This window comes from Microtus pennsylvanicus, chromosome 21 (assembly GCF_037038515.1).
Source record: "Microtus pennsylvanicus isolate mMicPen1 chromosome 21, mMicPen1.hap1, whole genome shotgun sequence".
Lineage (NCBI taxonomy): Eukaryota > Metazoa > Chordata > Mammalia > Rodentia > Cricetidae > Microtus > Microtus pennsylvanicus.
This window is the reverse complement of record NC_134599.1, coordinates 10,649,032-10,663,200: the sequence shown is the minus strand read 5'-3', so window position 1 is coordinate 10,663,200 and position 14,169 is coordinate 10,649,032. Positions and strand designations below refer to the sequence as shown.

The window sequence follows — 14,169 nt, the reverse complement described above, 5'->3', positions numbered from 1 at the left end:
AAAAGAGTTAACACAGATACACTGTGTATTATAGAATGTGGAACTCAGAACTCTAAAATCCAGGGTCAGTGGTATGTGGAAAATGGCACACAATGTACATGTCTTAGAAGAGATCCATTAGGAAAGGTTATGTAGGAAGTCTCTAGGGCGGTGGTTCTCAACCTGTGGGTCACAACCACTTTGGGGGGAATCAAAAGACTCTTTCACAGAGTCACATATCAGATATCTTGCATGTTAGATATTTATTTACATTATGATTCATAACAGTAGCACAATCACAATTATGAAGTAGCAACAAAAATAATTTTCTGGTTGGGGGTCACCATAACCTGAGGAACTGCATTAAACGGTCACAGCATTAGGAAGGTTGAGAACCACTGCTCCAGAGAGATCAGCGGAAGATCACCAGATGAAGCTTAGAGGAGTCAGTATGGAAATGAGACACTGGTTAAACAAAATCCAAGGTCAGATCCCAGAAAAGCAAATAAAGGAGGCTGGCCTTATAGTCTGTTTTTCCCTAAGCTAAACCAGAATGTTTGTTGACAAATAAACAAAGGAGCCAAAACTTTATTATAGGTCAAATTTCTTCTTTCAGGCATATTATGACTGGCCAGAGAACTCAGCGGGCAAAGGCACTTGTCACCAAGCCCAACAATTTTGGGTTTGACTCCAGAACCCACAGGGTAGAAGGGGAGAACTGACTCTCCTAAATTGTTCTCTGGCTTCCACAAACTCACTGTGCCATGAGCATGCTCCCCAAACCCCACAAAATAAATATAATAAGAAAGAATACTAGTTTGGGGACTCTAGAGATGGTTCATTCAGTAAAGTGCTGGTCTCATAAGCCAAAGGACCTGACTTTAATCCCTAGACCCTGTTATGGAATCATCTTTTCATACACTGTGAAGATGTGTCTTTGTCAAGGCACCTTCTGATTGGTTTAATAAAAGAGCTGACTGGCTAGGCAGGAGGTACAGGCAGAGAAAGCCAGCCAGATGACCCTGGGAGGAAGAAGGGCAGAGTCTGTGAGGAGAGGCAGAGAAGCAAGATAAATGTGCCATGTTAAAAGAATGTGGGCCAGGTGGTGGTGCACACCTTTAATCCCAGCACTCAGGAGGCAGACAGGTGGATCTCTTTGAGTTTGAGGTCACCCTTGTTTACAGTGCAAGTTCCAGGACAGGACCCAAAGCTACAAAGAAACCCTATCTCAAAACCCTCCTTGCCAAAAAACAAGGTGCCACCATGTGGCAGAGGGTAGATAAAAAATATGGGTTAATTTAAAATGTAAGAGTTAGCTAATAACCAGCCTGAGAGCTATTGGTCAAGCATTTGTAGTTAATAATAAGTCTCTGTGTGGTTATTTGGGAATGATTGCATTGACACAGAGAAACTCCACCTACAAGAACCCACATGATAAAGTAATGTACAGCTCATGACTATAATCCCAATGCTAGGGAGGCAGAGACAGGAAGATCCCTGGGACCAGCTTATCTAGTCATATTGGTGAGTTCCAGATTCAGTGAGGGACTTGTTCATAAAACATAAGGTAGAGAATTATTGCAAAGGACATCCAGTATCCACCTCTGGCCTCCACATAAATGTTCACACATGTACACCTCTGCATGTTCTCACACTCACACACACACACACACACACACACACACACGCATACACTTGATAAATGGATTATTTTGAGAAAGGTATTGTGAGGAGTTAGTTTAGAGGCAAAGAATTCACAAACAAAAAGTAAAAATGCTGTTTGTATGTACGTGAGGTAGATTGGGGTTAGCACTGAATATTTTTCATGCACTAAATATTAAGAGTACCAACCAAAGCCCTGCTACGTGTCACTACTTCTGTTAAAGCACATAAGACTAAGGACCAAATCCCAGTAAGAAGGTAGCTTCTGCCACTTTATATAGTGCTTATTAACATGGATGGCAGAATAAAACACCTAGTTTTGGCTTACTTTTTTTGTCTAAATTGTTTAAAATAATATTTCAATTAATTATTTGAGAATTTCATACAATATATTTTGGTCACATTCACCCTCTTCCTCCCCCTCCTCCCAGATCCACACCCACCTCCTTATCCACCCAACTTCATGTTCTCTCCTTTTATTTAAATTCATTGAGTCCAATGTGTGCTGCTCAAATACTCTCAAGCATGGGGCCTGTCCCAGAGTACAGTCAACCCACAAGGAGTGACATCATTAAACAACAACAGCAACAACATACTCTCCCTCTCCCAGCAGTGATCACACACCAACAGCTCCTCAGCTACAGGTGCCACTTCATGCCTATCTTTTCCACTCCATGCTGGGATTTTTGTCTGGCTTAAGCAGGCAAAACTCCTGTGCGTGTGATCTCAATCGCTACGAGTTCCCATGTACAGATGCCCTGCTGTGTCTGCAAACACTCTCTCCTTGCAGTTATCTGCCACTTCAGGCCCTTAGGTCTCTGAGCACTGGGAGAAGGGTGTGATACAGACATCCCATTTAGGCCTGAGCATTCTGTGGTCTCCTGTTGTGTGCATGTTGACCAATTGTCATTTACTGCAAGAAGAAGCTTCTCTGGTGAGGGTTGAGAGATACACTGATCTATGGGTATGGCAGTAAGTATCAGGAGTCATTTTAATACTATGCTCATTTTAGAAGAATAAAAGAAGTATGTTCTCCCCTTGGGCCTATGACCCAAGTTCTTGGTCCTGATAACAGTGCCAGGTTGGGTTCATTGTTTTGGAGTGTTTTCTGTTGTTATTTTAATTTATTTGCGATCACTGTATACATATGAGGATCAGAGAACAACTTTCAGGAGTTGATTGTCAACTTTCACCATGAGTTCCAGGGTTCAAACTCAAAACATCAGACATGTACAGCAAGCACTTTTACCCACTGTGCCATCTTGCTGACTCCCCCTTTGCTTGTTTTTGAGATAGAGCCTCTGTATGTAGCCAAGGCTAGCTTTTAACTCTACATCCTCCTGCCTCAGCTTTATGGATGCTAAGATTTAGGTGTGAGACTCCATGCAAAGCATGCTTGATTACAAGCTCCAGCACTAGTTCCTAGCAATGTGATCCTGGATAAGTTAATAACACCTTAGGCTATACATGTCTCATTTTAAAATATAATTTTGATCACTTTATACAGTTGTTAAAAGATAATCTGAATTAATACATATAAATAACTGATTTGGTTCCTGGTTTCTGCCATAAAAATGTGCTCAAGAAATAAGAGACATTGTTGGTGTTTGCCTTAATGTTCTATTTCTGTGAGGAGACACCACAACCAAGGCAACTCTTATAAAAAAAACAGCACTTAATTGGGAGTTGCTTACAGTTGCAGAGGATTAGCCCATGGCTATCATGGCAGGAAGCAGGCAGGCAGGCTCTGGAGCAGCAGCTGAGTGCTTTACATTCTGATCTACAGGCAGCAATCAGAAAGAAAGGACACTGGGCCATGCATGAGCTTTGAAATCTCAAAGCCCACCCCCAGTGACCAATCTTCTCTGGCCAAGACCATGCCCATGCCAATAAAGCCACACCTCCTAATCTAAGCATTCTGATGTGGGAGTGTCATATATCAATCTGTTGATTTCATTGGTTAAGCAATAAAGAAACTGCTTTGGCCCTGATAGGTTAAAACATAGGTGGGAGGAGTAAACAGAATGGAAGGCTGGGAGAAAGAAGCTGAGTCAGAGGGTCGCCATGATTTTCCCACTCCAGAGAGACGCAGGTTAAGATCATTCCTGGTAAGCCTATGGGGACCATTCTCATTCAAACCATCACTATGTTGTTATGAGACATTGATAGTTGAGCTACCAGCAAATGAAGCCTCACGACAGTGTGAAAACCTGAGGGCTAGGATAATGTGCCCTTAAAATTTGTAAACAAGATAAAATACAACGTTCTCTAAGAGTTTTGTTACATGACTAACAAAAAGAAATCTTTTGAGAAGAGCTGAAGGCAGTTAATGACTGCTGAAAAGGGAAAGTCAGTCTTCCACAGGGACTAGCCCCTCACTGGTAACTGATACCACGCATCATCCTTTAAAAAATATACATAAGAGCAACACTATATGGATACTAAATGGACTAGCAGGCTTTATTTATATGTAACAATAATAAAGAGAAAAGAAAACAATAGACATAATATTTGAAAGTAGAAAAGATGGCTTGGAAAAAGGGGAATGGAGGGAAGGGGGGCAGGATATAAATATAGGGGGTTAAGGATGATCAGAGTGTGTTATATACATGTGTGAAATGTCAAAATGAAATCCATTAATTGTACAATTAATAAATGCTGGTGACAAAGGAAAAAAGAGAAAGGACAGCTCCAAGGCCTTCAAATGTCAGTGTGAACAGTTTGAAGTTGCTATCTTTTCAGAATGCTGATATTTTTTTTTTCTAAAAAAAGCTGCTGCTATTCAGCTTTATCAGGATCAAGTAGTACTTCTAGAACTTTTAGTTTTTTGACCACCTCAAAATGTTACAAGACCCAGGGAAGTCAGGTTAATCTTCCAAATGACAAAATTTGGCATGAAAAGATAGGTCAAACTATAGTCACCATCAAACCTTAAAGGAAAAGATATTTTCCACACACGAAAAAAAAAAAAAAGAAAAGAAAGAAAGAAGCAACAGCATCTCGGAATGAAGACAGTCCTTCCCCAAAAGTTTATTGATCCAGGGAAATATTTTTTTTAACAACAGGGATGAAATCTCCTTAAAAAGAAGCAAAACTCTCTGGTCTATACCTTGGGATAAGTAAAGGCAAAAGTAACCCTTGATGATGCCCATTATCCAGGCAAGAGGAAGCCCTATCCTCCACCTGGACCTCGTATGTCCAGTTGCAGCACCATGTCTAGCTTGAAAAGAAACACAGGAGATGTAGGCATCGATTGTGAGCACTTCCAGTTACCATGATCACAAAAGGGAGAACAAATCTGCTGGATATCTGATTTGTTTCCCCCTCTTTCAATTCCATGCCTATAAAGCAACCCTTGAATTCCAGTAAGGGTCTGTGTATGGGGAGAGAATGGACTGGCAAGGGAACTTAAGCCTGGTGGATCAGTGAAATGGTTTCTGAGTATAGCTTGGCTTTCCGAGTAGCTTTATTAGAGCACACAGAATGTGCTGATTACATCCCCAAGTGGAAATCATTATTTAATTTTCCTAATATATTAATTAATTCTACTTGGCAGGTTATTATAGTTTCTTGCGCTTTTTAAAGTAATTTGGAGTTCGTTGAAAAGAGATTTTCACCTAAATTTAAACGCGGGCATTTATGGAGAGACAGAACCCTTAGGAAAAGGACAGTGCATATCCACGTGTAGGTGTGGCCTTCTGCACACATTTGTCTCAGCAGTAGCTGCATATTGAATTCTGGTGGCTTGAGAGCTGCTCGTGACCTCATTTTTTTCTCTCTTTCTCAGTTTTCTTTCTTTTTCTTTCTCAAAGATCATCAAGTGGTTTCTGAGCTGCATGGGGTAGGAGTGCAGAGCCAATAAAGTGACATTTCTAGATAATGAAAATAGCCAGCCAGTCTTCAAGGGACCCATGTCTTAGATACACTGTGCCATTGTCAAAGTAATGGGTATTTACAAGGAACACAAAGAATGATAATACAAATTAAGCCTCCACCCACCAGGGAGACCAGCCTCTTAAAGACTCTCCAGTGCCTCAAAATACAACCTCCAGCTGGGGAACAGATGTTCAAAACATGCACCTGTGGGGGATATTTCATGTTCGAACTGTAATATATGATGACCAATTTCATTCAAAAACCTTTGCAATTCGTATTTACAAGGGTAGGTAACTGTTAACCACCATCGTCAAAGATTGGAAAATGGAACTAGTCAACACTTAATCCTCATTGCTAGGCTCCCTTTGATGACAGAGCAGGAGATATGTGTGTGTGTATATATACCTGTTAAACACGAATTTCTGCTATAAAAATTTTAATCCTCTTAAATAAACACAATAATATGAACTCAGATAAGCTTTCTATTTGAGCTATAGTTTGATTATCTTATCAATGTTTTGTGTTGCAAAACATTTTTTAAAATTGATTATGGGAATGACTGGTGGTCATGCCTATCCAGATCTACTCTTTAAAAAAAAGTGAAAAGAAGTTCTCTCCACTATATTTTTAATATTTCTTCAGAGCTAGGTGTTGCTAAGTGACTAAGTTCTAGCGTGGAAAGAGCCGGTGTAGTGTGGGAGTTTTCGCACGCTGATGAGGACAGTCAACGGACTCCTTGACTTCTTTTATCTTTCCCTTTGCCTGGGACTCCAACAAGATGAAAAGCTGGAAAGCTGTGCCAGGTGGAGTGATATTTTGTTTGTAATCCAGCAAATAAAGCTTGCCTGATGATCAGAGTGTATAGCTGCCACCAGTTAGCCAGAGAGGCCAGGCAGTGGTGGCACACTCTTTACTCCCAGAGGCAGACGGAACTATGTGAGTTCAAAGCCACCCTGGGTTACACTAGATTGATCCAGTCTCAAAGAGAAACAGATACAGTCGGTGGTGGCTCATACCTTTAAACCCAGTATTTGGGAGGTGGAGACAGGAGTGATATGGCTGGGTAGACAGAAGAATATAAGGTGGGAGGAGCCAGGAGCTCAGATGCAGTCTGAGGATGCAGTCTAAGGATTTAGCCTGCGCATACAGCCTCTAGTGGCTGGCTGTACTGCTTCTTTGATCGCTCAGCTTTCACCCCTTAACATCTGACTCTGGGTTTTTATTATTAGGACCAATTAGAATTTGTGCAGCAGCCAGGTAGTCAAACCAGAACAGTCCAGAAACAAATGAGAGCTGACCTTGGAGTTTAATAACCTGGAACTGTCACACTGGAAATGTGTCTACTGAAAAGCTTTATTTTTTTTAAGTTTCTTTTTTTTTTGGTGGTGGTAATGAGTGCAGGTCCTTGCACATGCTACATGTATGCACACATTCATATATACTGTACTATGGAGTTACACTTCCAGACCTGGCTTCATTCATGCATGGAAAAAAAAGAATTGCTATCCTTCGGACTTTTGGGTTTCAACCAGCCAAACCTGATGCAAAGTTTATAAGTTTTTGAAAGGGTCAAGTGACTGTAAGTATCCTTTCTTCTCCTTGTCTCCCAGCTCAGTGCTGAGTTTTCAACACAACCTCACACATACTGAACAAGGGCTCCACCACTGAGCTATATGAACATCTGGATCCAGCTTCTAAACTCGACTATTTTCATGATACTTATTTGTCACCCAAGCAAAAGACTTTGAAACGGTCACTTTCAAGGAAGTCTTGAGAGTTGAGAAGTAAAACTGTTGCAGGAACAAAGGAAAGGAGGAAAGGAAGAAAAATTAGAGAATTGGGGAACTCAAGTGATAGAGCAAGGGAAATGGTGTCATGTTATCATGGAGGTAACTAAGGACACCAGTGTTTTTCTGTCAGCTTAGTGGCTGCACATGAATCTACTGATATTTCTATTATCCTCTGCAACCCCACAGCCCTGCAGTCAATGCCCCACTGGTCACTCAGGCCTCTGCGCTGAGGGCCTTCTGGTCCTGCAGCCTTGGCAGATCTGAAGGTTTAGACTAAGTCTCTACCGTTCCATTTACCAACAAAGATTCATAAATCAGATGTGGGGGTGAAAACCATCTCGGAAGCTGAGACACAACCCACTGACCTTGCTTTTTGGCTAGAGACCCAGCAAGAGATGGGTCTCTTCACTTGTTCCAAAACCAAAAGGAAGCACTAAATTCAAGGCCCCGCCCTTTTCTTCCTGTGCATCTTCTCTATTCAAATTGCTGGCTTCTCTATGGCCAATTCTGGTTAGCTAGTCACTGGCTCCACCCCCTGATTCAAGGTAAACTTTATTGAACAGTCTCTGGAGTGTCACAGTGTGATCAAAATTCCTGCAATAGTGTACCATCTTAAAGAGAGGAGAAAGGGAGAGGGGAGAGCCAGGAGACCAAAGAGGTAAAAGATTACCCAAAATGATTGGTTTATATAGGGAAGAACAGCTGGGGAAAGGGCAGCCCAGTGGGGGGGGGGGGAGGATGCGAACTAGGATGACTCTAACAGGTGCTGACAGATGCTGGAGAAATAGGTGGTCAGAGTTCGCTTTGATATGTTGACACCCCAGTGAGTCTTTGTCCCTTTGAGACCTAAGGAGGGCTTCCTGTGTTCCCCACAATCCCATTTTTCCAGCTCTCAATCAGGGATAGATCACGTTCTTAAAGAGTCCAGAATGGGCTGGGTGTGGTGATGCATATCTTGAATCCCAGCGCTCAGGGGGTAGAGGCAGGTGAATCCCCAGGAATTTGAGGCCATTCTAGTTTATATAGCAAGTTGCAGGCCAGTCTTAAATCCTAGGCCCCATCCACAAAGCTAACCCCAGGCAGTAACTGCTTAATAGATAGTGGGGATTGGTAACAAAGTCACACTTATGAAACCCTTCTTTGACAGTCCTTGAAGCAATGCAGGACTTCTGGGAGGAGACAACAATCCACACCAAGTGGGAATAAGCTGAACATTATGACTTCCTCCTTTGTGGCATTGAAACAAAAAGAATCAAACTTGCAATAGTATGGGTTCCAAAGTCTAAACAAAATCAAACCAAACGAGTAGAACTCTGCTTGCTCACCCACAGGCTCCTTTCCTTTCCACCCTCAGGAGGATGGTGTTCACAGGAGTCAGGCTTTTGCAAAGAAATAACTCATTTTCAAGAAAGGAGCCCCATAAACAACCCAGAGAAACAAAAACAGTAGCCCACAATAAAAATGACAAAAGCAATCTGATTGGGTGTAAAATCTCAAGAGGACCGGGATATTAACTCAAGGAGTCGCAGAGATGAATTGATGTATTGTCCTGTGTCGTAAACAGCTCTGCTGTGGGGGTCGACACAGTTGGAAAGCAGACTGCTCTTCAGCAGTTAAGTATAGAAACCTGGAGGGACACATTTATTGGTTGCAGAAAATCCATTCCAGTTAAAACCTAATAGAGAGACATGAAATGCTCCAGAAACCAATTAGTTCTATTAGGATGGAAGCACCAAATCGGAGAGATTGTCTAATAGCTAGAACTTTTTTTTTTTAACTTTTCCTTTACCTCTGTCTTTGTTCTTTTCTATTATGGCAGGACAGAGGACTGTTGAGAAAGACAACCAATGAGGGGAATTATTTTCCTACTATTTACAAATGGGTCTTTGCACTAAGTGTGGCTTCCTGGGAGCATTAACACAATGGCAAAACCTTACTTCCTCTTTATCAACCAACTCCACAGATAACTAGGAAGAGGTTTTTGGTTTTGCTTTTTGAAGGTCAAACTCAACCCCTTGATTCTGCTTTTTAGGTTGGATGAATACAATACAAGGGAAATGAATTAAACAAGATAAAAACAAACAGACTTGGAGGGTGGGAGGTGGACATCCAGGGATGGCTATGGCCCCCAAACCTCATTCTTTCCTCCTGATTTACTTTTCTTTGAAGTCTTGTTTTGGGGGTACCGAAGATGAAAATCCTTCAGTGGAAACAGAAAGTGTTGCAATTATCCCCAACAAACAGAAATTCAGGTATGTATACCAACCGTTCAAATAAGGACAAAGCAGCAATGCATCTGTTTGTATGATACACTTAAATATTCCCTGATGGATTTTAACATACCATTAGATTCTGGTTTCAAAATGTATGCAGGTTGTAGAATTTTCAATCATTAAAGACATGTGTCTTTAGCTGGGCGATGGTGACACACACCTTTAATTCCAGCGCTTGGGAGGCAAAGGCAGGAGGAACTGAGTTCGAGGTCAGTCTGGTCTACAAAACAAAGAGTTCCAGGACAGTCAGGACTGTTACAAAGAGCAATCCTGTCTCGAAACAATTAATCAATTAATCAATCAATCAAATAAACAAACAAAGTTTGGAACTCAGCAAATTCCTAGAAAGTCTACTCTTCAAAGAGAACAACGTTATTCAATTACTTTCTTACTATTTTTCCAATATTATTGGAAAAACCGTTCAGTCCTATATCACATGGATTTCAGTAATTACACATGGTAGATTCTATTGTTTTTCAACAGAAAGTAAAAATATATATGCTAACACTGGGACATCCATGTATTTATTACTAAAGCTAAAACTGAGTCCCTATACTAGGAAACATGGAATTTCTGCTCTTTCTTTAAATACTGAAATAGCTGCATTCTAGGAAGAAAAACAGTTACCAGCCCTAGGAAGAGGCAGTTCCCCAGGGCAGGTGCTCCGAGGAGGCGGTAGTGACAGCCACCGCCTCCTACACACCCCTCGGTTTGGGGTAAACAAGTGTTCTACCCCGAAGGTGGTAAACTTTGCTGCAGCGGGCCACAAGGCAGGGCGTCTGAGGATCTGGGTGTCCTGATTGGTCCGTTTCGCCTCTCCGGCCACGCCTCTCGACATCGTGCTCCGCCCCTCGTTGGGCGGAGCCCACCCAGAGCAGCAAGGGCGCGTGCGCGAGTTGTCCTCTGCTTGGAGCCGGCTAGTCCGGCTGCGCACACTCAGTCCACAGGCCGTGTGTGAGGCGGCCGAGGTCACGGCTCGGAGGCGGGGCGGGGGCAGCATGGCAGCCTCCTTGGGGCTCCGAGGAGCAGCCTCCCGTCTGTGGTACTGGAGCGGCCGGCGGCGGCCCGCGGCCAGCCTTGCAGCGGGTAAGGACCTAGCGCCCCTTCTGCGCGTTTTCCTCGGGTCATCGGAAGAGGGCTTGTAGCTCCAAGGGCTGCGGTTGGTTTGAGGTTAAAAGCGACAATTGTGGCGGTCTTCAAGGCCCGGGGCCCCTCTGCAACTGCCTCCTGAGGGGTCAGTCTTCCCTTGCTGCCCTTTGCCGGACTCCAGATTGTTCAGTGTCCTCGGCGGGACGCAGGAACAGCTTGGGTTCTTGAAGGGGAGGAGTGTTTGGGTCTGGGGCATGCGCTTTGGAGTTGGGGCTCCTAGAACATTTGGAGGGCTCAGCTCCAGGGGTGACCCCGCCTCATCCACCTCGGCGACCCCTAGCCTTCCAGCTTCCCGGCTTCACCCTAAGCGGGCGCTACCTGCAACTTCAAGGCCCGAGTTGTGTTTAATCACCCTTATCCGTAGCATGGCGGCATCCTAGCATCTGGCAAAGTTTGTCACCCTTGACCAGCAAACCGGGCTCACTCCATTATGTGCTGCCTGAAAGTGGTGGACTTTTGTCAAATTATTAACCACAACTCTTTGAAAGTCCTCAAAATTGTAGCCAGAACCTATCTGACTGACTACGCTTTGATGGAAGTTGTGGAAACTGTTTAGGAAAAGTTTAGGAAGAGGACGTGTTTAGAGCCACATGAATGCCCGAGAACTCATTCAGTCATTTCGTTTTTCACACGAGGAACTCCCGAGACCCTTGAATAAGTAAATTCGAACATCTCCAACAAGGTCTAGGAAGTAGCCCTTGGTTCTTCCCAGTTCTTGGATTTTCTAGGACGCCAAGACACCTCTTTAATTAAGAATTGGTTGAATTGTGGGGGACACGGAAAGATTTTTTAAATGTAAACGTTTATGGATGGACAAATCAATAGCCCCCTTGTGTTTGCCTAGCATGCCAGGGGCTCTGGATGCAGGATGCCTGCTATTTTTGTGCAAGAAATAGGCTGGGAATTGGTTTCTGAGCTGTCGCCAGCCTTTCCCTTCAGGAAAACCTGTGAATTTCCTTCCTGCTTTGGAAGATTGTGTGATAGATAACAGGTGACTTGGATGACAGACAGAAAAGGAATCATGGTAGCAAGATGCAAACACGTGATTTTGGATACAGTTTCTTAAGCATCACTTTCCCAGAGTACTAAAGGGAGCATCAGTTTTTACAGGAATGCACTCGTCTTTCAGATCAGCCCGGGACTATGTGTTGCTGTTCAGTAGTTTATTTACAAGCTCTTCATGTATGTTTTAAGAGTTATGCACGTTCTTATAACTCATGATAGGAGAATCTGAGGCCAAAGACTATAATGCTGTGCTCTGACAGCTGGAAGGACCTATTTCTCAAGGCTGGTTACACTGTTTTAGCAAACCATATTGTACTTGGGGTGCTGGGCCCAAAGGTATGTATATATGAACAGTTTTAAGTAGTAGTTCTTCAGTGAAGTGTTTGAAACAGTTGAGCCATCCTGTTTTACTCTGGAGTTGTTTTAAATGCCGGTGTTAACATAAACTAGTATTAACCACTGCAAATAGTAAACTAACTCTGAAAATGTTAACTTTTTTGAGATTTGAATCTTTAAAAAAAGGTGGTGGGGGGGAATCCATCTCCATGCAATTTGAAAGTCTAGGGAAATGAAGAAAAGGAATCATGTTCAATTACTAACATTTAACGTTCTGAATTCTCTGGGTGTATTGCCTCCACCATGTATTTGAGCTGTTTATGGCATAAAACATATATGCCATATATATTTACCATCTACATATAGCTTGTAGATGGTAATGTTGTAAAGATCTATATACCTTTAAAAATGAGACTTACAAATGCATCCCAGAAGACATGGGAAAAAAATAGTTACTTTCCTGTCTCATAACTCATTTGATAAGAAAATTTTATATTTTATTTTAAAAGGTAGTTATATTTAGCTTTAGATCTATTTTCATAGAGAGAAAAAGTATACAGATATAGGCTCTTCTACTCACTTTTTGGGACTCCTTAACATGTACATGGAAGAATTGTATCAGGACATTTTTAAAGACCGCCTGACCAAAGGTGGGATGGAAAAATGAAATAGTATTGTATTTTAATTGCAATACTAAGTTTAAAACAAATCACTGATTCTTTTTGTATATTTGGGTTGTACTTTTTGTATGTTTAAATGTAAAATTTTTCAGTTTCATGCATAGATAACAGTATATTGTGATAATATTTGCCTCCATTGCCCTCTGTCACACCTTTTCCATTCCCCCGACCCCTTCCTTCCAGCTAGTCCCCAGAGGCTATACCATTCAGGAAAGGATACCTCTTAGACCGAAAATACTACATGGAAAGGTATTTTTGGAGTGACCACATTTTTATAACTTCAAAAAGTGTATTGTTATAATTGTTCTCTATTCTGATTATTGCTATTGGTCTCTTACTGTGCCAACTTTATGAATTAAGCGTTATCGTGGGTACATACACAAACATATATGCAAGAAAATATGCATAGAGTTTGACATTGTCTGTAACTTCAGACAACCAGTCTTGAACTGTATCTCCTTCAGGTAAGGGAAGAATACTCTAATATCTTATGACACAGTAAAAAGTCCGTTCAGAGGCTTTGCATGTTTTCTTCGGTACTCTACAATAAATATGTTCCTTTGACTAGGAAGATTTTGGAAAATGTAAAATAATCTTTTAACAGATAGTATACTGAGTTCTGGTAGCAGGTCCAGTTACCAAGCTATATATAACCTTGCTCATATTACATCTGAGAGATCATAATCTGTAAGTTTAGAAACTAGTGTTGTCAAGTTTTCCAATTAGTTTCTTCACCAATCAACCAGTATCACCTTTATGCTGGCTGAATTTTTTTTTTCAGTTTGATTTTTATCTGTCACTTTGCTGTCTCCACACATTCTGTCAAAACTTGCTTTAAGGAAGATGCATTTCTCTTGTAGGTTAGAATTTTTTTTTTTTTTTAGAGTTCCACTAAACTCCTTTGGATCCCTGTAGCCTCGGGAGCCAGTTCTGTATGTCAGGTACTCCTTCAGAAGCTCCACTGGAGGCTTGTAGTCCCCTAAATGATCTCTGCCACCTTTAATCTTTCTCTTCCTTTTAACCCTCTAGGCCAAAAGGGCCCTTTGGTATAGGACTTGTTTGGCAGTGGTGCCTCTTGGCCTTGTTAATAAAAGTAGCTACTGTGTACTGAGTGTCAGGTGCTAGGCATTGTTTAATGCTTTACATATCTTTTTTTCAAGTAATCTTTACAGTAACCTATTGTTGTAGGTACTGTTGTTGATAAAAACATGTAGAAGTTAAGTAACTTGTCCCTTCAAGGGCATACATCTGAAAGGTGACTTCACAAGGATCTCATAAACTTAAGAGTTAAATTTGATCATAACAGTGAGTTACTTCTCTTTGTATAGCACTTATACTTACTTAATACCATCGTTTTCTCATTTTGCCCCAGTGATGAAATGAAGAGAACCGAGCCCATCATTGACAACCTGTCTTGAC

The 14,169-nt window shown here is 41.8% G+C and overlaps 1 protein-coding gene across 1 annotated transcript in view; it reads left to right on the top strand.

The window, feature by feature from the left end:
* The first annotated feature begins 10,439 nt into the window (after positions 1-10,439).
* Positions 10,440-14,169, top strand: part of Hibadh (3-hydroxyisobutyrate dehydrogenase) — a 105,598-nt gene continuing 101,868 nt past the window's right edge. The window contains exon 1 of the mRNA XM_075955075.1: positions 10,440-10,666. Within this exon, the coding sequence (XP_075811190.1) occupies positions 10,579-10,666 (88 nt within the window). The 5' untranslated portion in view covers positions 10,440-10,578. The remainder of the gene's footprint in view (positions 10,667-14,169) is intronic.